Here is a 25903-nt window from a genome sequence, read left to right as displayed (position 1 = left end):
TATTTTATTTTGTTAGCGTGATTCAATGTCAATTCAGAAGTGATTTGAAGCAGCATAGTGCAACTCCATCAGAAAAAATAAATGTTTTGGATTGGATTGCAGAAAATTATCATGGCGTGAAGTTGTTTTGTGTTAAAGTTGCGCAATTTGATTTATTAAACAGCCTAAATGTGCTGCATATTTTTACATTTTGAGAGAAGGAAATGCGCCCAGCGTTAAACATTTGTTAAATCCCCCCTAAAATGTGGATTTTAAATCTTATGAATGTCTCATATCATGGGTGATCTGGACAGAAGTTTGACATCTATGGACTGGCTTCCTAGGTTAAATGTTCGAGGTTCTGTGAATGGAGCAGATACATCTGATGGAAATAATGGGCCATGCGAAAATAGCCGAAGTTGCCGCCAGAAAGATGGAAAACCACCTTATAGCTATGCAACATTAATATCTTATGCCATAAATAGTAGTTCATCGAAGAAAATGACTCTAAACGAAATTTATAATTGGATATGTTCTAATTTTCCATACTATCGAGAAGCAGGAGATGGATGGAAAGTAAGAAAAAAACTTTTAATATATATATTTTTAAAAAATGCTGTGTAACTTTCATAAATATGTAATGACCTTTGGAAAAATCCATTTGATCTTTAAAAGTTTTTTGCATTTAATTTATACGTTGATTTAAAAACGGTATTGGCTGTTTCTATGTAAGATATTGGATATATTAGTTCGTTCCATCCATTTAAATATACATTTATAATTTTGCTTAGTCTAATAAATACAGAGTATAACTCACACAAACATATGTATACTATTATTTTAATACATCTGTTATTATACAGTTATATTTGTGCATCTGTTGTTTAACCACAAGGACTTGCATCTGTTGCAAGACATACAATGTACATAGCATACATTTAACAAATATTTTCATCATCTGTTAAAACATAATATACATCTATTAAATGAAGTAACACATAGAATGGGAATTTCTCATTTGTGACATAATACAAATAGAATGTATTATTTCGGGATTATAAAATGAGTTCTAAATAGTCATTGTTTTTAAAAGTAAAACAAGTTGGTTTAATTGAATCACTGATATTTCATTTGAGGAATTATTTTTATATCTATTCTAAATTGATAATTAATATAATAAGGAAAAATATTCTTTTTGTTTAACACATTTTTTTAAAAAAAGCTGTAATAACTATGATAGTTTGTATTTAAAAAAATTTCATTGTATCTTTTAGACTTATGATTGAAATTTCTGGCAGATTTAGAAATAATTTTATAAAAGGCTTTATTTTATGCATATGAGACATTGAAATATATCATATGTGGGTGTGTCAAAAAGAATAGGACATATTCCTTATATATAATATCTAAGACATATTCCTCATATATAATATTTAATATCTGCCTATCTTTTGTATAATATCTTATTCCAGCTTATAATGATTTTGAAAATACATGAAAGGAAGAATGTGATTGCATGTGTTTGTAAAAAAGATAAAAAATTATGTGATACCAATATTTTGTAAAAATTTTTTAACTTATTTAGTTACCATAACTGTAATATATTTTTTAGTTTTTTTTAAGTGTTTTATTCAGACCATTTTTAACAATTACTTTCACTTTTATTAAACACAGTTTTAATATCTTGGTTAGTGATCCTATGATTAAATTGAAGAAATCAAATACAAAGTTTAATTGTGACTTATTTTTAAAGAGCTTGTATTGTAGTTTGTATTTCATGTATAATGTGCTATATTAATTTTTTAAAGAAATTTATAGTAATTTATTGCTTTTTATATCAGCACATAGAGAGAATATTCATCTATCAAACATCTGATGTTTTTTTTTTAAAAAAATGGATATCCAAGGAAGGTCAAAAGTACTGGTGCTGTTAAGTTAGTTGGGCCCCAAGATGTGCTGAATCTTAGCAATAATTCATGAAACTTTTAAAATTTCTGTCATCTCAAAATACTGGCAATGGATGAGAATTCTAAGAGAATAATACCACTAGATAAAGGATTATAACAATTATGTTCTTGTTAGCTGTTAAGTGCATAATTGTAAATTTTTCAGACACATAATTGATGTTTATATTCTCTTGTTTATTACAGTTATAACCTTTTGAGGAATTAAGTGATATGTTTATTTAACAGTATTTATCTTGCATAGTGGAAATTTAGTATATTTTAAGCATAAATGAACTTACTTTAAATCTATATATATTTTTTAATGAATCCTTTTATTTGGGTATTAACAAAATCATTTCAATTTGTTTACATCATTATAAGAATATGATTTATATAACTTTTGTTAATAGACAAAGGAAAGAAAATATATCTACTAATATAATAAATATTGTATTTCATATTTCTAATGGTAGAAATAAGATAAAATAAACTTTCATGCTGTAAGAAACTCAAACCATTTTTATTTAATTATACAAATATTTCCCATAAATGTTATTCTAGATTTTGTTTACATCCTTGTGATTTTGTATATTGAATTAAAAGTATGATTACAAATTTCATTAAAATTTGTTTTAAGTATCTATAATATCAAATTTAATAATTTGTTATTAAATATGAAATATTGAGTGATTGTGAAAAGGCAAAGCTTTAATTACCACTAAAATAAAAATAAAAAGTTATGTGGTTTTTAATAATTTTGTTTGTAAAGAACTGAGTTCTTGAAATAATATAATGATTCATTTTTAGCATTAGGCCACTAAAAGAAACTTTTAAATATAATAAACTTTAGTCAAAATAAAAAAAAAAAAACCTTAAGTCCAATATTTACTCTAAACTGCATTTAATATAGAACCAATTTTTAACGATGGCAGATTCTTTAATTGGTGTAAATTAGAAATTTTAAAATATAAATGCAATCTCATATTTTAGAATTCTTAAATCATAAAAATAAAACAAGATTTTTTTATTTCTGTTCCTTTTTTAATAATCAAAATTTACAGTTTTAAATATTATTTTATTCTATTATGGATTTTTTTTTTTTGGGAGGGGGTTACTATTAAAACTTTTCCTTTCAATTAAGTTTATGATTTAGACCACCTTGAGGAAGGGGGAGGGATCTTATAACATGCCTTGATATTAAAAAAATAATAAATTGAGGCATTTTGACTTTTATTATTTTTAATTTTATATTTAATAATTTTAAATAGTTAATGAATAAGAGCAAGAATATATAAATGTACAAAGCAAATTATATATTGCCTTACAAGCTAAATAAAATTCAATATTGTACTTAATTGGCATAAAAAATGCCAATCATTTGCTTGTTGTATAAGTCTGCTAAATTAGAAATTTACATCTGTAGTTCTTGGATTTTTTTCATTTACTGTTATTTACTAAAGTTTTAATCAGTCTAAAAGATTTTTTCACTAAATTAAAATTATAAGAAAAATTAAAACTTATTATTATTATTTTTTTTTTATTCTCTGTACTTTCCTTCCCTCTCCCCCTTTCCTTTTTTTTACAGTTGCAGTGAAGTATAATCATCAGAAATGGTCAACATACATCAGCTTATCTTTCATGATTATACTTTATCATTACATTTTTTGAACCTTGAAAATAATTTTGAAATAGGAATAATTTTGACTGATACGGAACTTCAAAAGATTAATATATTTTCTTTTCCTTAAAAAATATTATATGATTTAAAAAAAAAAAGTTAATTTATGAAGATATAATGAAATGACAATATTAAAAAAAACTCAGTCAATTATTATGAAAAAATTCAGTTTTCAGTCAATTCAAAATTTGCTCTGATTGTCTATGCATATAATTATTTTTATTTAAAAATTTAGGGTAAGATAGCTGTTAAAGTAAGGGAAAGGAGAGTTTGTATTTTATCAAATCTTTAAAATTATATGAGTGCTTTATCCTTGAATTTCAAAAATATATATGTGTATATATAAATAATCATCAGTTGTAAATTCTTAAAAGAGAAATTGTAGAAATGAGGTTAAAAATGTATATGAGTTATTTATGCGTAATAAAGAAAGTTTTTTTTGCAGTTTAGGTTCTATACTCTAATGGATTGTTGTTTAAATTTTTTGTATCTGTTTTATTTTTTAATGTGTGCATGTTTTTATAAGTTTTATTATTATTATTATTCATGATATTGTTAAATTTTGTTCCAGAATTCTATACGTCATAACTTATCCTTGAACAAGTACTTCCGGAAAGTTCCTCGGCCGAAAGATGATCCTGGAAAAGTATTATTTTCTCTTATTATGTATCAAATTTATTTTTAGTCATTCCTTTCTTCATGAACCATTTGTATCATTCTTACCTATGTGCATATAATGTGCATATAGAAGTTTACAAAGTAACAAAATTTCTTGTTTTTGTTATAGTAAATAAACGCACAGTGTATATCATATCTCACTTCTTGAGAGTAGTCTGCTTTGAATTTGATGATAGCAATAAAGCTTAAAATACAGAATATAAATATTTGTGAAATGAAATTATAGGTTTTGAATATTTTACTTATATTTTATTAGGCTTTGTAAAATTTTATAAATGTCTGTGATCTGATGAAAAAGTTCACTATGATTCATATTTTATTTTGATTTTGAACATCTGACCATTGCAAATAACCAATATTTCCTTGAACTTAAATTTTAAAATAAAAATTATTATTTGATTTCAGTATGAAAATTATTTCATTTTGAGGGAGTTTCTTTTAATTGTAGACAAAATTCCTAGATAAAGATTATTATTTTTATTTATTTATTTACTGTGATTGGGGATACTATGTTTATATGTTCTGTTTCTTGCATGGTAATATTTTTTTTTTTCCTCTATCAGTATTTTTATTCTCCTTGCATTTATTTATATACAGCAATGTGTGTCTTTCCTTAGATTTTCTATTGTTCTCTCTCTTTTCGAAATTCAACTTTATTTTACATAATAATTGTAAATTTTTGATGCACATGGATTATGTGTCATATTTTTAATATTGTAGGGATCATATTGGGCAATTGACCATGCACCATCAGATGTAGATGATTGTCGTAGAAGAAAGTGTCGCCAACGAGATAAGGTGATTTTTCTTCTAAAAATGTGCATTGTCTTGTTCATTTTATACTTGCATTTCATTCATTTATGTATATTCATTTCTAAAATGATCAAATTTTGGAATATTTCAAAAGCCATTATTCATTGAATACATTATTATGAATCTGGCCTAGTTAAAATAGTCATTTCTAGAAAATTAATTAAAAATGAAAGTAAGGCATAAAAAATTCTTCTGTTGGACTTGAAAGGAATGATAATTTATAAATAAATATAGTAAAAAATTATATATAAAACAATCTTATTTTTTTTCAGTCTTTATAAGAGCAAGTAGAATGCCCTCCCACACTCTAATTGCTGTGTGGCAATGTATAAAAGTTGTTGTCAGATTTTACTGACCAAGAATATGTTCTAAAATATTATATTGTATAAGTTTTGACTGTTATTTAAAATAAAAATAAAGTGCATATAAATTGAAACCTAGTTGATATGAAAATCGAAACAGTATGAATAATCAAAATAAATGAATCAATATTACTTATGATAAATATATATAATTATATATTTTAATACTATTATTCACATTTATTTTGTAAATATTTCTAAACTGAGTTATTTGAGATTTCAATTTTTAATTTGGAATGTTGCTCTTTAGAAATTTTTTTAATAAATTATTAAAAATATGTTTCTTTTGAAGATTTGTACGCCAGGCCAAGGGGGGGGGGGCGGACTTTTGATTAATCTCTTTTGACATGCATATTGCTGTTATGTATCTTGTAGTTTATTGCAAAACTACAGAAAAATCACTGATTGATGTATTTTATGGGATAACATTGGTGAGAACTTTAAAAACATTGCTGAGAGAATAAATAAAAACATGAGAATTTTAAAATGTTTTTGAAAAAAATTCATATATATATATATATATATATATATATATATATATATATATATATATATATATATATATATATATATATATATATATATATATAATACTAATGTATGTAGCCAGAAATCACTCTCTTTTTACTTATTTTCAAAATTGCAACTGTCAAAATAAATCAACCTTCATACGAATATTTCAAATTCTTCATTGAACTTTCTTATAACTGTATTAAATTCAAGCTTTACTTAACTAATTAATATAGTTATAAGATCTTATTATAAATTCTTTGGAGAGGATTCGTCTGTTTTAATGAAAAAAAAATCCGTTGTGTCTGAGGAAAAAATGATTTTAAAGTAATCAAAATTATAGAAATAGGCATTAAACAAAATTTAATTAAGTGTTAATGTAGACTTGACCATCACTAGATGAATAATTGTTTTGACTTGTCTATGGAAGTTGATACTTTCATATCTTCTAAAACTATTATCTCACAAAAATTATTTTTGCATCATTTTGAAATTCAAAAAATTACCTATTTCACAATATCAATTTTATTTCTGCATAATTTTTAAAATATGATTTGATACACAATCTGTTTTAATATTTAATGATGGAACTCAAACTTGTGTATTAAAACACTAAATCACATGCTTTTGCCACTATTAAAATTGATATTTAAAAAATTACTTTCTTTAGACATTAACTCTCAAAATCCCACTTGAGAAATGAGATTTTCAATTCTGTTTTTATTTCATTGCATATACACTTTTTTAAATTTGCATTTGCATTAATTTATTAGTAAACTATTTTGATAAAATTCATCTTTTTTTTCGTTATATAAAAATAATAGGATGAAATTTAGAAAGAGATGCATTCTATATTAATTATTTAACAGCTTAAAAAGTCAATAGTCTGGCTGAAAAATCTGGTCATCAAAGACTGCTAGTTGTAGATATTATATTCTAAAATTATTTTATAATGAATACCTTCTAATTATTTCTATATCTCATGCTATTAAAGAAATCAAATTAATTTATTGTGCTTGCAATACTTAGCTAAATAAAAAAGAAAAGAAAAAGATGCCATTTACTTAAAAAATATTATCAAATTTCCGTTTTTATTAATTTATTTTTCATGTTATCATTCAATAATCAGAGATGTATTATAGAATGTATACCATGCTCCTTCTAGGTTTTTCCTTATAGTCCTGACAACAGCTCAAGTAATAGCTTATCAAGTCCAGTCCATTGTCATCAAATGGCAGCAGTGTGTTCTCCGCCTAGTCATCAAATGACAGTAAGGTCACATTTTTATTAACAGTATTTGCAATCTCCTTCTTTTTAAAATAAACAAACTTTGACAATGTTTTTAAAAATCCAGAGTATGATTAACTATTTGATGTAATTTTAAAATGATCTTCTAATTTAAGTTTGAATTACTTGTTGACTTGCAATCCAATTTCTGCAATTTTAAAATTATTTCATGTTATAATTTTGTAAAAACTGTACTACAAAAATGCAATAGCTATTTTCTTAAAGAATAAGAATGGGAAAAGCCAGTTTAATGACTTGCAGAATTAAAATGTATCTTAAAAAGTTTAATTATGGAAACATACTAATATGAAATAAATATTTGGGATAAATTAGAAATTGTTACCATGTATTTTGTGATAAATTAATTATAGTATTTCTGTTTATGGTACATTTATAAATTGGTGTTCAAAATTATGTATCATTTATTCATGCACTTTCTGACAGATTTGCAAATAATACTTTGAAATAGTAGGAACTATTTCTCTAATCCAATTATAAACTGCTGTTTTGATTCTTTCTATCAATATAAATATATTCCACTATCTGAATTGAAGTGTAATAATAGATTAATCTGACTTTTGATAACAGAATTTAATATGTCTTCGTTTGTTCTAGAAAGTCATGACTCTGCCATTCACAGTATAAGAAAAATTGGTATCTAAATGTGTAGACTTATCCTCATTCATTTACGTCTTATTTTTTTATATTTTGGAGGAGGAAGATGTGTAGTTTGCAAATGTAAGATTGGAGTTTGTCAAGATGAGATGTGTAGTTTGAAGTTGTCAAGGATGTGAATTCAGCAATTATCTCTGTCTCAGTCTTTAAATTTTATAAATAGTGTATTAAAACTTTTTGTGGGTGATTTTCTAAATCTGCAAAGGATAGGTGTATATTTTCCAATAGGAAAAATACTTTAAATAATATCCAAAATATTTTATGTTTTAAATTTTTTCAACAGTGCATTTGAGAAATAAATGCACTGTTGAAAAAATTTCTGTCTACATAGGCTCGTGTCAATCATATTTTCTAAAAAGTTTTTGGTAGTTAACACTTAACTCAAAAATGGGGGGGGGGATGTTTTTCTGTTCTATGGTTAAATTCCTTAACTTATGAAGCTTTGGATATCACTATTTGGTGCAATTTTATACCATTTCAGTGATTAGCTTGAGAGAGACATATTAGTCAGCACACAGTATTTCCTTTATATGCCTGTTGTTTGAGCTAAAATAATTAATTTTAAAGTTTCATAATTTGATCAGTTTTAGTTGCTGAAGAATGGAACCTTTTTTGTTTATTTGTTTACAATGGAATGTTTCAATCCAATCAGTAGTGAAAAGAATATTTTATTAAATACTACTGATTGGATTGAAAAACTGTATAAAAATTAAACTTTATAATTCTTTAGAATTGCATTTGTTGAACCAAAGATCATTGAATCTAATTAATAAAATATATAATAATAATATATTGAATAAGACACAATTAAAGCATATCTTCAAAGGGAAATATATGTCAATCTCTGATTATTTATCTACTAGGATTAGAGTAAATGCCCTGTATATAGATGATATAAATGTAAATTTCATACACTGAACTTTTTTTTTTTAATTTTATAAAATAAGACCTGATATGGTTACAATAATGATGTAATTAAAAAGTATTTTCTAACTGTAAACATCAGCTTTAACACACCAAGCAATCAAATATTGTAATGTAATAAAGTCCAACTCTGAGTAGTATCCATTCTGTGTGGATAAATAACTCTTCTTTTTGATTCATAAGCCAATTTTCAAATTTGAATAATTCTTTGCAATTGGGTAAGCACAGCTACAATTAATAATTATAGCTGTCCTCTTTAAAGCTGAACATAAAAATTAGAAAGGAGAGAAATAAGTTCAGCTGCATGGAGAATGAAGATTAATCAAAACAGGTTTCTTCTAAGGACTAGTTTATTTATTCTATTGAAATTCCTTTTCTAATTTTTTTTCCTTGATTAAAAAACCTTGCCATTGAGTTGTAATTTTAATGCAGCATTTTATTTTTATTTATTTATTTCCTTTTATGATTTGAGTTTTTTATCCGAATAGGCTCACTTGAATGCAGATAGAACAAATGTTTCGAATTCGCATCCTGCATTTCATGAAATGGGTGAGTGTTTATATTAAATTTCCTTTGCCTTACTAAATATTTCAATGAAATGCTATTACTTTATTCTGTGAAATTTGTGAACTTCTTGATCTAATTCTAATTCTTTATGATATATTTTCAGAAATAATTTTGAGTTACTTAGAATATAACTAATAAGTAATTTTTTTGAAATTTCATTTTAGATAAGTTTTCTTAAAAGAAAGCTTTAAAGTGGTAACTTTACAAATGTCAAATAAGATTGAACAGCATTATTCATGTTAAAATTCAAACAATCAAAATTTTTTTTAATTATTATGTAGTTAATATCGAATACATATTGTGATTTTTTTAAGTAATTCAAAAGAGCATGTAAAATATTCGTTAGAATTAGGAATTTTTTGATTATGCACTATTTTTGCTTTTTACATTTAAGTTTATGCCTTTTAATCTCTATTTATTTTGCCATAACAAACAACAATACAGAAGATTAATCAAAAACTCTATTAAAGTGAGTTTTAAAAAATTGCTATTTATTGGATTTTTTTTTTTTGTTTTAAATAATTTAATAGAAACACCTTGTCACCTTCTCAGTTCAGTACTAAATTATTACTTAATATTTGCTAGCTTAGTTTGTTTATGATTTAAATTCCTTTAAATATAATGTGCTTATATTTTTGTGTCCAATTTGTAGGTCATACTTCAGGTCACATGATGTCCACAGACAGACTTAGCAGTTGCTGCAATCACAATCATCAACAATTCAATGGAAATACGCAACATGCACAAGGTTTTTAGTTTTTTCCCCCTTCTTTTTTTAAATTATATTTTTGTGATGGCTACAATTCTATTTCATTGTTACATATTTTTATAAGTTCCAAGTTTTTCTTGTATTGTTTAATATGAACATTATTTTATTTAATGTGCATTTTTATTTATGTTTTAATATAATCTGTAATTTTTCTTTCCATCTTTTTGTTGTAAAATAATAAATTGAAGGAGCACTGTTTTAATAAACTGTGTCATTTTTTTAAAAGTTTTATCGCTATAGCTTTTATCACTTAGCTAGTAATAATCACAAATATGCATATATGTGTTATTCTTTACAAGCCTACTTTTGAGTAGAATTACCAAACTTAATATTTTTATGATTTAAATATTAAAAATATGCATCATTGGATAATTTTTTAGAAATTTTAATTAATTAAAAGTTGAATAAAATTTTTGAAATTGTCTCTGGTAACTTATAAAATTTCTGCAGTAAAAAAAGAGTTTTCACATCTCAAAATTCCAAGAATTATCTTTTTTAATGATTCTTTCTATATATATATGGCTGTATAATTTTTCTCAATAAAACAGTACTAAGCATATTTTACAGCAGTGTGTTTTATTGTTGAAGAGAATCTCATTTGTTGTTATTAATATCTTATCCCATTTTTTCTATTTCAATATGAAGTTTCTTTTTTTATTCATGGTGAGTAGGTTTTCATATACTTTTAATAAAATTTTTGAAATTTTATTGTACCTGCAATTAAGGATTAATTTTAGAATCAAGTAACAGTGAAAAATATTTAAAATGCACCTATTTTTAAGAATTGCCGCTCTTTCTTGTGATATAATTGGATATATAAAGATATCAGAAAAATTAATAACATGATGAAATGAGCAATGTAACATTTCTAAAACAGTATGAGTTATATATATATCAACATTTGAGACGTAAAAATCATTTGTTGATATAGATATTAAGACCAAACTAGATTTAAATAAATATATATATATATATATATATTTAATTAAAATTTTTAGCAACAATTAATCTCAGCAAAACCAGATTTTTGTAAATGATGGGCAGTCTCAAAGTAGAAACTCAGTTTAAATACCTTTTATCATTCAAATGAACTATTAATATATAGATAAAAATTTATATTTTTATTTTGTTCTATTATTTCAATATATTTTTGTTACTTTATATACCCTATTTTCAGTTTCTTCTTAAAGAGTGATTTTAATTTTAGATTGATGCTGCAATTGTATTTCTTATCTAAATTTTTTCTTTACAGTTGTGAACTTTTTTTGTAATATCAAATTTAATTTTTTCCATTTAACTTTATATTACAGTTGTTGATAGATTATCAACTTCAGATTTTGTCCAAAATGTGAATTGTCTGCATGAAAGATCAAAGATGTCTGGAAATGGTCATATGCAAAATAATGATGTGCCCCATTACCATGGAAATGGATTTCAAAGTTAGTAAATTTTAATGCATTTTGTCTCTGTGTAATTGTTATTACATTATTTTTTACATCAATTATTTTGTCAATTTCTAATGTTAATAGATTTTATATATAATACAATATAATAATTTAAAGTGAAATTAATTTCTACCAGCTTAGAACATACATTATTTTTGTGTGTTTGTGTTAATTTTTTATTAATTTGTTTGTGGTTAGTACTTAAATACTTATTGAATTGCTACTCAGTTGTTAAGATAAATGATAGGTCATCATAGATAAATATTCTTTGATTTGATAACTAGTATTTAGGCTTAATTTTATCAAAGTTCTAAACCTTTCTTATATTAACTAGTATGCAATTTTTGTTACATAGATAAAATTTGGAAGCAGTAAAATTACATTTTCTTGTATAAATAAACTTCAGTTAAATATAAAAAAATATTTTTTATAATATGGCAGTAATATAAGAATTTTTTTTATGTTTTCAGTTTGAAAAATCTGATTTAATTTATAGAAGAAGTAATTTTTTCTAAAATTTCTTTCATTTCAGGCTTATAACTGTTAAGCTTATTTTATTATTTATTTCTGAATTATGGTAAACATTCTCTGATTTTTATTTCAATCCTTGTAATAAAATTGTTAAAAAAATTACTTTATAAAATAGTTATATTTGTTAGGAATTGATCTATGGTTCGTTTTAATATTTTCTTTAATCTGAATTAATCATATGTATACTTTAGATGTAGAAAATGATAAAATTGCTGCAGAATTTGTTCAAAGCTTGGATTGGTTGAGAGAAAGTGCTAAAATGTCAGGAAATGGTTTACAGGATATAGATATGTCCCACTTTCAAGGTAAATTATAATTATGACATATAAAAAATTAAAATATGTTATAATTTGTTAAAATAGCTGTTTTAATTAATTAAATGTTCCTTGCATATTGCATCAAACTTTACTTTTTACCTTCTAGTAAATCTGTATTTTAATCAGTTGATTTCATTAAAACTAGATGATTAATGTTTTTATTTTATTGTTTACATGGTTTGAAAAAGTGAAGACTTTTCATAAAATGCATGAATAAAGTTGTTTACATTGTTTGAAAAATAATTAAATAAGCAGTTATTAACATCATCTGAATTTCATAGGTCAGACAAATTTTAAAATCATCAATTATTTAAAGTATTTACTATTGATCATTATTATTCCAGGTATTGTTTATAAATCCTACTAAAAGAGTTCAAAGGACTGTAAATTTGTCATAATTTGGGTTTTGGACACATTTTATTTAAGCAGTTGCTCTCTACTCAGCTGATGTTGCACTATGAATATTGTATATCAGATATTACCACAAAAAGAAATCATTTGGGGTAAAATATTGAACGGGGGAGGGGGAGGTACTAAAATTCCATCCTTAATATCTATTCAAAATTCCATCAGAATTGTAAAGTGTTAGTAATGTAAAGATGTTCCATCTTGCCAGCAGTCTTTCATTCTGAAACATATCTTGTGTAGCGAAATAAATTTCTTTTATATGCTGGGGTAAATATAATCAAGCTAACTGTTCTTAAAGGAGTGAAAGTTTCTTATTCCTTACACTAACAAACTACGCAAATACAATTTGCACCTGATAAGTTCACATGATGCTCCATTTAAATCAGAATTATTGTCTATTATGTAATTATGGCAAATTTTCAACTCAGTTGTATAAAAGAGAGAATTATTTTTGTGTAAGGAAAAAAAGAAAGATTATTATATTAATGAATGAGAATTAGAAAACTTTATATATTTTTAATTATTTACATTAATCTATAATAAGATTATGTCTAGAATATTTTGAGATATCTGTATATTATGTGTGGAATTGGAAAACTATTGTTTTAATTTTCATAAATCTACCATTTATATATAAAGTGCACATAAAAAGTAGTGGGGGAAAAAAGGCGTTTTTAAAAGTATTTTGACCCCCCCCCCCCAGTTTGAATATATAATCCTTTTTGTGAATTACCAAAATGTTTAATTTACTTATTTTAGCATTTTCATTATTAGAATCTGTTATTATTTTAGTGTGTAATAAATTCAATTTATTTGCATCTTTATAGTAAAATCTATTTATCTGTCCCTCTAAAGTTCTATAACTTCAGCTATAAACAGCTATAATGTAAATTGTTTTGATATGATTTTTTCACTATCAATCAATTTAGAAAATCTCATTTAAACTCTTGTTTTACTAATTCTTTAGTTTCTTTTTCCAAATAAGGGGAACTCCTTCCTAAGTTGGGGGGGGGGGAGAGAATGTACAATACCAATTGATTTTTTTGTCACCTCAACAATGAACTTAGTCCACTGCTTTTCACAAAATATAGTTGTGAATTAGATAACTTAGATTATTGCTAAATAATTTAAAATTAATTTCTCACTGTTTCAAATAATATGTCTTGTCATCCAATAAATCTATTGCTGGATTAAAACAGTTGACAGCTCTTTTAAAGTGTTTTATTAATCAAAAATCTTGTTTTTCATGTTTATATTTTATTATTTCTTTCCAGCTATGATGGAAAGTATTAAAGCTAGGGATCCTACAATGTCTCTTTTATCTCAGGATCAGCTTGCTGATTTAAACTCGTCTCTAACTGCATTATTTTCACAATCTGGTGTTATGCAATCTGCCCCTGCTCCTATTACTACTAGTACAATGCAACAGTGCTATAGCAGCTCACATATAAATACAACATATTCAAGAGGTATAATTTCTTTTATAGAATTTTCATTTTTTTAATTCTGATTTTTTCTGAAAAGTCATATATGTTCTATTTAAACCTGTTGTAATTTTAAGAATTCTCAAACAAAAATGAATTGGCTTGACGGGTTCCATTATTTAATCATTAAATATATTAGAAAATATAAATATTTTTGTATTATATATTGTATTATATAACCATGCACTGAAATATCTGTTTAAATGAATTTATTTTCTTTCAAGAACCTCAAATTTTGAATATCTCTATGCAGTATTACTATTGTTTTAGATATCTGTTGAATTAAGGGCTCATTGCATTAATAGTTTTTATTTTTATTTTAAAGTGCAATGTAATACTCTTATGTACATCATTATAAAAAATTTAGAATTCTTATTCATAGCTTGACACTGTTATGCAAAGTACATAACCTATAGATAGTTACAAGTTGTGTTAGTTGGTGCGTATGAATTTTGAAAGTTATATGTGCAAGCATGATACATTTAGTTATTTCAGTCAATTGTTTGTCTTATTTTACAATCTATGTGTAATTTGTTGTGTTATAACAATTGTATAACATGAAAACCTCAATATACATTATTTGTCAAAATGGTGGATTTCATTAAAAGTAGATATATGATGATTCTTGCTAATTTAGTGTTAATATAGACCTTCCAAAGGTAATCATTGATTCAAATACTAGATGAATAACTTTTAATAAATCTATGCAATTTATTTCATTTGCTGCTGACAAAGAAATAGGCAAAATAGTTAAAAATTAAGCGATTAGTTGAAAACTTTCACTTTTTGAGGGAAAACTTATTATCATTTTAGTGCTGCATGTAAAACAAATAACTTATTTGAAATAGTTTCTTAGATACTTATTTTTTTTATGAAATTAAAAAAAAAAAATGCAATATTTGTAAAACATTATTTTTGAGAAAGAAAAGACATATAAATTTTCTTAAAAACTAATTAATTTTTTTATGAATATTTAAATGAATATTCTGTTAATATAGTTAATGGACTGTTATAAAAATTTTTCTTTTATGATTCTGTTATTGTTACATTGCTCTGTTTAACCGAGAAGTAATGTTTGCTATTCGTTTTGAAAGCTATAATAGGTTCTAAATTAACAGAATACAATCTACAAATTAAAAAAAAAAAAAAAAAAAAAAACCTCACTAATGACTAATCCAATTTTAGAACTATTCAAATTTAATTTTCATTTTATTCGTTTTTAGATTCATGTATGCTTTCTACAGTTCCAGCTTCTAATAGCTCTCCACATGCATTTTCTGCAGAGAGCAGTAACTTATCTTACCATTCTCAAGCAGAGGTTAGTATTCATTTTCTTGTTTTTTTTTTTATTTTATTTTTTATTGATGGAATAATAAATTACAAGATAATATAATTTTTAACCCTTTCAATACTGACCCAAACTCAACCAGCTGTGTAAATTCTATCCTAGTGAGCCAGTTTCTGTTTCAATCAAAGGTTGCAGGATGTAAAGCGGGGCCATCCTTGAAGCTAACTTGTTTTATGCTCTACTTCACTCATTTGAAACAGCAATTGGCCCCCTCAAGATAGAGTTTCCATGACGGCTCAGTGGTAAAAGGGTTAATTAATGCAGTTTGAATATATTTTGTTAATTTAAGAAATATTCCTCTTTTAAAAACATATTAGAATCATATTGGAACTTAGAATTTGATTTTTTAGTCCATTTTTAAAATGTCCAATAAAAATATGCAATATTACTTATGGGATATTAAAAATGTTATATTTGTTCATTATTTTCTCATAATAATTTCTGAATATCAAAAAATATGACTAATAATCTTCCAAATTATTGTGAAAAAAAGCATTAAAATTTTGATTGTTTTTTTAATTTATTAATCTATTTAAATTTTAAAAAGCATTAGCAGTCAAGCATTGCATACTACACAAGAAGTATCTGTATATCAAATTTTCTAATTTTAGATGTACTAATCTTTATTTTAGTGCATTGCATTTTGTGTGTGGCAATTTTTATAAATATCAATTTACAAAAAAAAAAAAAAAAAAAAAAAAAATGCTAGTTCAAAAACACTTTTAAAAGTAATTCCACAAATTATTTAGCTGTATGAACTCTACTGCTGAATTCTTTATATGATCAATATAGTGATTAGTGCACATTGTCAAAAACAATAAGCATTCGTTTTGTGATAGCTGTACTTACATAAATCCTGGCAAAAAATTAATGTCATTAGATTGATGAGTTTCTTCATATAACTTGATAGAAAAGGTACAAGCATGAGATTTATCATGAACACTGATTGAGTTTAATCATTTAGGAAATCACCTCTCAGAATTCATTCTGAGTTGCATTCAAGTATTTTGTGATAATTTTGCTTATTTAAATGTTTTCAATCACCAAAATGTTTCCATCCAAGAGTTTTAAAACACATTTTATATATCAAAATTAACAGATTGTGATAGTGTATAATCATGATCAGCTGAAAGGGCCTGTGATATGGCACCAAGTATGTGGGGATGCCAATTCTTAATCATAAATTTGAAAATTTGTGCACATTATGCAGCTGTACACTATAGAAAAGAAAGCTAATTGAAAGAACTATAACTGATTGCAAGTGAGAGTTCATTTCTTTAACATTGTGTTTTGGTGAATGATGGCTTAATCCCATTGTTCTAATTATGAAATAGTTGAGAATCAAATTTTGTTAGGGCTTGACAAACAAACTACTACTTCAGAGGGGTAAAATAATAAGATAAATGAGTGTAACATAAAAAAATCTAATAACCTTAAGTGACATGAAACAATGGTGTGCTATATATTGTTTGTAACCCCATGTAATTTTTTTTTTTTTTTTTTTTATCCTGCATTTAAATTTTTTTTCTTCTGCACTTAAATTTTTTTTCTTCTACATTATGTAGGAAGGAAAAAAAAAAAAAATACTTCTATACCTTGCCCCTATTAAACATATGTACATTGCACAATATATATGTGACTGGAAGTGCTGCAATATTTTGCATATGATGCTGAATACTTAAGATCTGGCCCTGTTTATAATAATTATTTTATGATAAGAAATTATTGATTGCTTCTTGCTAATTTTTTTCTTCTTTGTAACATTTTTAAGATTGTCGTATGGATTTATTATTTTTGTTTATTTATTTTTTCCAGTCAAGTCCACTGCCAATGCCTTCACATGTTTCTCTTAATTCTTCAGTTAATACTCCTGGGTCTTGTACTGGAGATGACAATGATGATATCGAAGATGATTTTAACTGGGACAAAATTCTGTAAACTTTTCTATTACAGTTTTCCTTGTGTATTAAGGACCTTTACAATTATATATTTACATCTGCTGTAAAAGCATCAATGTTGCATTTTAATATTTTATGGAGTTGTTTGTTATTACTCTAAAGACTTCATTTCTAAAATTAATATTTTATCCAAAGTTAAAAGTCTTAGATAGATCTTTTGCTATAAATTATTAAGTTTTTTCAAATTCAGTAGAATAATTTAAAAAAGACATAGCGTGTTTTTGAAATTAGAAATTACAAGAAATTTTACAAAGAAAAATATTTATATATGTATATAATTATATATCCTTTCATGAAAAATAGTTATAATTTATGTCATACAAAATCAATCTTTTATTTTAAAATAAGTTCCATTCTAAATAATTATATACTAGTGCAAATGTGGTATTTTGTTCAACAAATTAGGAGTATTATGGGAGTGCCTGTATAATGTGAATCTAATAGCTTAGCATTTTTTAATTGTTCAGCCTTTCATGTAACTATCTATGCAACTGAGATATATGTTGAGTTATGGTTAAGTTTTTCTTGTTATAAAGGGATAAACAATGTCTGGTTATTTTTGTTGTATTTACTATATTGATCTCATTTGTAAGTTTAGGAATTTACAGAATTCTGTGTTCTAAAAACCAATTTGGTAATATTTAGAGTTTTTTTTTCTTTTTTTCATGTATGTAATTATTATTTTAACTTAATGTGAATAAACTTTCTTTTTCTTCTGTCATACTATAAAAAAATAATAAATTTTAAAAGCTCTCTATGAATTTTCACTGCCACATTTTGGAAGCCAAATGAGGAAATGGTGCTTCTTTTTTTATGTAAATATAAGATACTTGAAGTATTATATAGAATGGAACTATATATTTGCAAGAATATATGGTAACTTAATTTTTTTTATGTGCCAGATGTACTTAAGTATTTTTATTATTTGCAACTGTGATTTTTTTTCCACTTATTTATACTTTATACTATGTTAATTTTGTTATTTCTGAAATGCTTGTATTGTTAATCAATGAGTTTTTGATCCATTTTTATATTTTAATTTTTTTTAGGTTATAATATGTTATTTTTACTTTTGGAAACAAAATTTTTTCACTTTAAGTAAATGATGCAATATTTTTGCATTTCCTCAAATATGTGTATCAAAAAAATTTTCTAAATATTTTTTCTGTCCTCTTTCATATGAAATGAATATTTTGGCACTTTTATATTGTTGTTTTTAATTTAATGGATGTTTTTATAAATCTTGCTTTTTCTTTCTTTTAATTTAGCTGTTGAATGTTTACGTGTAAAATAACATTCCAGCATTATTGTATGCTAATTACATTTCCTTATATGGATATTTCCGTTTTAACAAGTTAATGACACTCCCTTAACTAAATGTTAATAAATATCCTATTATGAGTCTATATGCCATTGTGTTTCCTTATATAATTAACTCCCAGTGTAATTTAGTGTTTTATAAAAATTAATGGGGAAAAAACAATTGGGATGTTTTCAAGATTTTAAAATAGGATGGCTATATTTTAAACATCTGAATTGATGTTGCATCAGTATTATATGAAGTTTGTTAAATTATATATATAATATATATTGTAATTAATATATTGTAAGTATCATATTTAATCAGTAACCATTTATTATACTGTGAACTAATTGTATTTGATGGTTTGAAGGTTATTGAAACAAAGGTTATGGTTTATGTTGAATCAGATTTTTATGCAAGTTGTTTTACTACCAAATCTACATTTGAAGTCAAATAGTTTTTTTTAATGAAATTTTTGAGAAAAAATATTTAGCATTTAATTTTTTTTATAACTAGGATAAAAGAGAAAAAATGATATTATGTGTGTCTCATGCTGACCGAGTTCAATCAGATTTGGTATAATTCTGCTAAACAAATCAATCCTTTGAACTTTCATATTTTGTTCTTATTTCTAATATGTAGTTAGTTGTTGAAATAGTAAAAAATAAAATTGCCAAGGTAGTAAAAAATTTTTTTTAATGTTTATGTACTGCATATATACAATGTTTCTTAGCAAGCTAAGTTTGATTGTATAATTATATCAGTTACTTGTACTGCATATATATAGTATAATTATATTAGTTTACAATTGAAACATAACATGTTTCACATATAAATCCTGTGTTTATATATATATATATATATATAATAGTGTATGTTTATTGTTGGGTTTCTATGTTATCTGTGCCATATATATGCGTGTTATACAAAGTAATTTGCTTCTGTGAGTAAAGTTTAAGAATGGCCATCAAATTTATAATTAAAAGAAATATGTAAAATATTGACAAACAACTTGAAACTTTTTATTTTTGAAAACTTAGTGGAATTATTTTATTAAGTATAGTTTCTTTCTTTAATTCTTCTTGCACATATATGCATTCAAAATTTTATTTAATTTACTGTATTAATTTCTGCTATAAGTTAATTTTGTGTTCATTAATGTAAATAGTTTTTACTGAAGAAAATCTAAATCTTAAGATTTAATTTCCAAATTTCCTTTCAATATTAGATCCTTTCATTGTCAAAATATTTTTTTTTTAGATAAATTGAAACATAAATGAAAGTTTTATTCTTTATTAAATTCAGACATCCTTAATTACTTTTTTTTTTTAAGTATCTTCATGTAATTTTAAGAATTGCTTGACATATATAGGGAATCGCCTAGAATTTCTAATTCTTTAAAAAAAACCAAAACATTCTATAAAAAGAGATAAAAATTAAATTTCTTGAAACTATAAGTTTATATTAAGTGTGAAAGATGAAGGGATTGATACTTAAATGCAATTTATTTTCGTGGAGTCCTTAAATGAATATTTAAGTCACCGTAATGGGATTTCCTCCACCTTCTCTTGTTTTTTGCTACTGCTCTAAATAAATCAATATTATGATTCAAGGGGAAAAAATGTCCTTTGATTTCAAGTATTAAAGTGCTTACAAAATAAATATAATAAGTGCTAACTGATTGCAAATAAAAGAAAGAAAATAATTTCAATTATTCTTACATTTTCAAGAACTTTCTATGCAATTTTATTTGAAAATCTTATTGACAATGTAAGAAAACCTGCAATACATCATTCATTGGTATTTAAACCAATGTTACTCCTTATACTTCTTAGAAATATAATTCTTCCTTAAGTTATCCTTATTAAAAATAAAAAATTATTTCTATTATTAAGAAAAGAACAAGTAATGTTTTTACATATGTATCCTTGTTTACCTTTAACTTAAGTAGGAACCTTTAAATTATTGAAATTTTTTTATTTGAAGATAAAATTTCAAGCGAGTTTATTTTTTAATTCATTAGCTATTAATTTATTTGACCAGCTTATAGGATACATTCTAAATTAAACATTTATTTCGATAAGCTCATCTAAAATCCTAAAAAAAAATTTTTTTCTATTATGTTATTGTAATTTTTTTTAATCGTTTCTGTTTTGTGATTACTTTTTATATAAAGAATTCTGTAATATGATGCTCAAGTCTAACTTAATGCAAATGAAAGGATTAAAATTAATTTTCTTTAAGCATCATTATATTTCTTACACTTGTAGTTCTCATTATGATTATTTTAAAAATCAATTTGCTTGAATGTCACTGATGATTTGAAGATAAGAAAAAAATTGTGTGGTTGTGAATATTTACTGGCCTAAAGTCTGGTAAAATTGACTGTGATGTTTGTCTAGTCACTGTACTCTTTTATGAGTTCTTCTGTAACTTTCTTCAAAATCAGTGTTCTTTCATTTATTTACCATGGCATTAATTGCACTTGTTAGGAATTGGTATCCTGATTTTTTTGAAAATGGATAAACAATTTTTTAATCTTATTTTAAACTTATAAGTTTTTTTGTGTGTTTAATATGTTTATACTAAATTTCCTGTTTAGTTCTGACAATTTCCTTCCATATATGTTTCTGTGTGATACGTTTTTAAAATAAGCTATCAATAATAATGTAGATTTATAACAATTCCATTTTATGAAATTGTTACCGATTCATTAGTTATTATTTACAGATAGTTATGGCATTATCTTTTGTTATAATACATAATGTTTTAATTTTTATAAAATTTTATAATTCTGTACATTATTTGATTTTTTTTTGTGTGTGTGTATGTGATGGTGGTTTTTGAGGATTTTGGGTGAAATATTTGTTATTCCAACATTTTTTTTTATATAGAATTGGCAATTTTAATTCCATTAATATAAAAATGGTTGTTTTTTTCTCAGTTTTTAATTGAAACTTGTACATGGTTTCAAAAATATATTAAATTTTAAAGACTGTTTTAAAATGAATATATGTTGTACATTTTTGTTCGTAAATTAGTTTATTTCCAGTTTGTTCAGTTTACTTAATTGTTATCAAAATTTTATGGTGTTGTTGAGATCAAATATTTGATGCATATCATTATATTCGTTTTTTATTAGTTCTAAATGGCATAAGAGATGTGTAGTATAAGTTTTATATTGTTAATATTTTTTTACTGTCAAATATCACCTATGAATCAGTTCCTTAAAATTCCTATGAAATAGTAATTTGTTGTAAATAATATTTCAAATTTTTGAGTTATAGTTTTCTTATACATTTCTTTAAAAATTGTGCCGCTTATTGTTTTTTGAAATTATCTGAAATTTAATATTTAATTATATTTTAATTTTTCTTATCCATTTTAAATTTCCTATTGTTATTTAGCATTTCTAATGATAAAATGAAATTATAATTGAAATTGTTATTTATTTTTTTGTTGTTTGCAATTTCATTATTACATTTCGCTCTTTTTCATATTTTTTGAAATGTATATTATCATAAATATTTCGAAAAAAGATTGGTTGAAGTAAATATAATGATTGTATTTTATAATGTTATCAAAACTCAAGTAACTTTTATGGGCTTTTGGTTAGATTATGTAAATAATTGTTAAATTTTGCATTGTTGAATTGATATTGAATTTAAATTTTATTACAATGTTAAAGGGGGGGGGGGGGAGAGAATCCAAGTTGTATGGTGTAAATTGATATGTGTTTTGTTCTTTTTATAATTATAGCTACATCTTCTATAAATAAAGTAATTGTTTTCTATTATTTATCTTTAACCCTTGTTTTAATTTTAATTAGAAATTACTTATATTTTTATGTTAGTTCTGTGTCTAGATTTTTTCTACTTATATTATCTCTAAAATGTGTTTGAATCGTCTTTAGTCGTACTTAACTAACTGGTTATCTTAAATAATTGTGTTAATCAAATTGCTCTATACGAAACAATGCTTAAAGAGTAGGTCTGTTTCTGCTGATCCCTTAGTATTTTCAGAGTAAAATTTGAGTATGTGGTGACATTTAAAGGGACATCTTATAAATAAAGAAGCCTATCTCCTGTTGTTGTTATATAAATGTGTTTTTCTTGCATGTGATCTACTGTACGATATTTTTCTATGCAGTAGAAATGGACACAGTATGTTAAAAAGGAGAGTGTACTATGTGTTTGTGCCTATCATTGCATGTTTTGTACAAAGCCCATTGTTATAAAATATTGAGCTATGTTCTGTGAAATGTATGATATTTTTTAAACTTGCATGTTTCTAATATCTTATTGTCAGTAACTGGCAGATTATTGAAGGATGTGTGAAATTTAAAAAAAATTAATTTCTTTTTTAATATATATTGAAATTTTAAATGAAAAGATCCAAATAATTGAAAGATCGTATTTCTTGATTTTATTTAACTTGGTTAAAGTTATTTTGTCATATTACTTTTTTACAGAATAACAAAGGAGTAAAAATAATGGTGTTCCATTTTGATCCCCTCTCTAATAATAATGATATAAAAAAAATCACCATTAGTGCATACTATTTTTGCATTAAAAATATAACATTTTCTATAATTGAAAAAAAAAAATGAATACATTTTGTTAATGAATATATTTAAAACTAAAATGTGTACTTTCTAAAAAATAAAATGTTACTAACATAATTTTTTTTCCTGTTCTTTTAGGCATATTGTCGTTTGTATGCTTTAAAATAAAGTAAATATTTTATTCCAAATCAATTCAAGTATTTTAAATGTTTTCAAAATATTTGAACTTTTGGAATAAAGCATTTGGTAAGAAATATTAGTTTCTACTTAAAGATTTAGGAGCTCTATATATTCTGACATGTAAAGAACATTCTAATTTGCGGGCCATTAATACAATTAATTCCACACAAAAAAGTCTGTTTTTTTATTCTGTTTCAGAATTATTGAGTATATCAAATTGACAAAATTTTTGTGTCTTTTTTTTTTAAAAATTAAAATGATAAATTGGAAGAAACAAGCAGAAAAATAGGGGTTTAGATGATAAAGTGATTTGAATTTTGAAAAGCGAAGAATCTTTCATGCTCGATAATTCAAAATTTTTAATTGTAATAGGATTTAAAAACATTCCGCTGTATATCTTTGTAAGCATGCATTCCTTCAATATCTTTGCTTGAAACTGACAATATATTTTTCTTTAAGTCGAAGATACGCTGCATTCCGCAGACGATAGTGTATTAGTGTTTTTGAATAAAAAAAAATCCTTCAAACTCTTTAATTTTTTTAAACTTTACAACATTTTCACTTCTAATAAAGATGTAAATACTGCTGTACAAATGTTTTTGATACATGTTATTCTATATTAGGTAAAGTTATGCTTTTGACTCAGAATTTTCATACAACTATTCTAAACTTGATAAATGTTACATTTTGATTTATCATTCAGCCATATTTTGTTTAGTTGTTGCGTTGTCATGCCATTTTTTAAAATTTTTCGTTTATTATTTTTAATTGTGCTCTTTAGTGTTATACTGTAAGAAACAGAACTTTTTCTAAGAATGATAATATTTACATGTATTTGTGTTTAAAAACAGTCTGTTATGCAAATTTTGTATTTATCTCTTGTTAATAAACGTTTGTGTTATGGAACCTTTTTTTATTCTTTTTTTCCCCCTCAACTCTTAAGAGATAACATATATACCATTTGCTACAGATTCACCATAGTTGCAACGGATTTTATTTAATATTGCCACAAACCATGAATAAATTTAAAATTTCCGTGGAAATGAATATACATTATTATATTAGACTTTAAATCTTGATGGTATTCCAGCAAAATTACACATAATACAAGATCTGTATAAAAATATAAAATTTGAAAAGCTTTAAAATAATTACTGAATCAAAATACATTTCCTGTCAAACCATTTTCCTTATAAAATGCCAATGTCTTTTACCAATGATTTAGAAATTAGCTATTGGGTTCCGATTGGATTGGATATACTGCGTTTATTAAACCATGTTTGCCTTAAATGAAGTAGAACGTTATTGAAACCATGAATATATGGGAAAAGGGAAATAAGACCCATATATCTACTTTCTAAAATATTTATAGTTAGAAGATGCCAGAAACTTCACAGCTTGCAAGCGCGCACGAAAGGTTCGATTTGCTATCCGTGAACTTCGCCAACGGTACATTAATGAGATGTCATCTTGAAGTTGTAATGAATTTCATCGAAAGAGAATTTCTGCAATAAGAGTCCTTTCTGCAGAATAATAAAATATGATCAATATCAATGATTATGTTGCTGTCATTGCAAAAGTGGATGTTATACAATCGGCAGTTGTTTCCAGAAAACTTTCCGTATGTTCTAAAAATAAAGGTTTTATCCCAGAGAACGCATTGCATTGCTTTAGAAAGTAATAGTTACGAAATATTGTTTTAGCATTTTTACTGAATCTATCATGATTAATCACTGGTATGCGGTTAATACTATCGAAAATCGAATTTGTGCTTTACACGCATTTTTCCCAACTGAAATAAAAATTTGGCACAAAACTATATTTGTAGTCTCAAAATTCTGCATCAAATTTGATATAATTAAGTCGCTGCAATTTTGAGTTATTGCATTTGCAAGTTTCTGAAAGTACAGAAGCATAGACAGTCAGCCTTTGTTGGATTTCGCTCACACTTAGATAGGTTTCTACACAATAGATGTTAAATATGTGTACCTAATTTTATTGATTTAGATCTCTTCATTTTGTAGTTATTGCATTAACTTAAATTCGAATAGACACCCTCATAATGGATTTTTCTCAAAATTTGATATAAATCTGCAAATTTGGTGTAAAGACCATATACCAAATTTCAACTGTCTAACTAAAAGCGTTTTTGAGTTATCTTTGTCACAGACTAATAA

General features: G+C 24.7%; 1 protein-coding gene across 1 annotated transcript; it reads left to right on the top strand.

The window, feature by feature from the left end:
• Positions 1-96: 96 nt before the first annotated feature.
• Positions 97-20922, top strand: LOC129972184 (forkhead box protein J2-like). The gene is made up of 11 exons (XM_056086214.1): positions 97-555; positions 4175-4249; positions 5002-5079; positions 7132-7236; positions 9341-9401; positions 10072-10167; positions 11499-11627; positions 12356-12469; positions 14164-14358; positions 15597-15691; positions 17537-20922. Exons 1-11 carry the CDS (start codon positions 265-267, stop codon positions 17657-17659), a joined length of 1362 nt encoding a protein of 453 aa, XP_055942189.1. The 5' UTR covers positions 97-264; the 3' UTR covers positions 17660-20922.
• The last annotated feature ends 4981 nt before the right edge of the window (positions 20923-25903 follow it).

The sequence above is a fragment of the Argiope bruennichi genome, chromosome 6 (assembly GCF_947563725.1).
Source record: "Argiope bruennichi chromosome 6, qqArgBrue1.1, whole genome shotgun sequence".
NCBI classification, from domain to species: Eukaryota; Metazoa; Arthropoda; class Arachnida; order Araneae; family Araneidae; genus Argiope; species Argiope bruennichi.
This window is presented reverse-complemented; position numbering and strand designations above follow the sequence as displayed.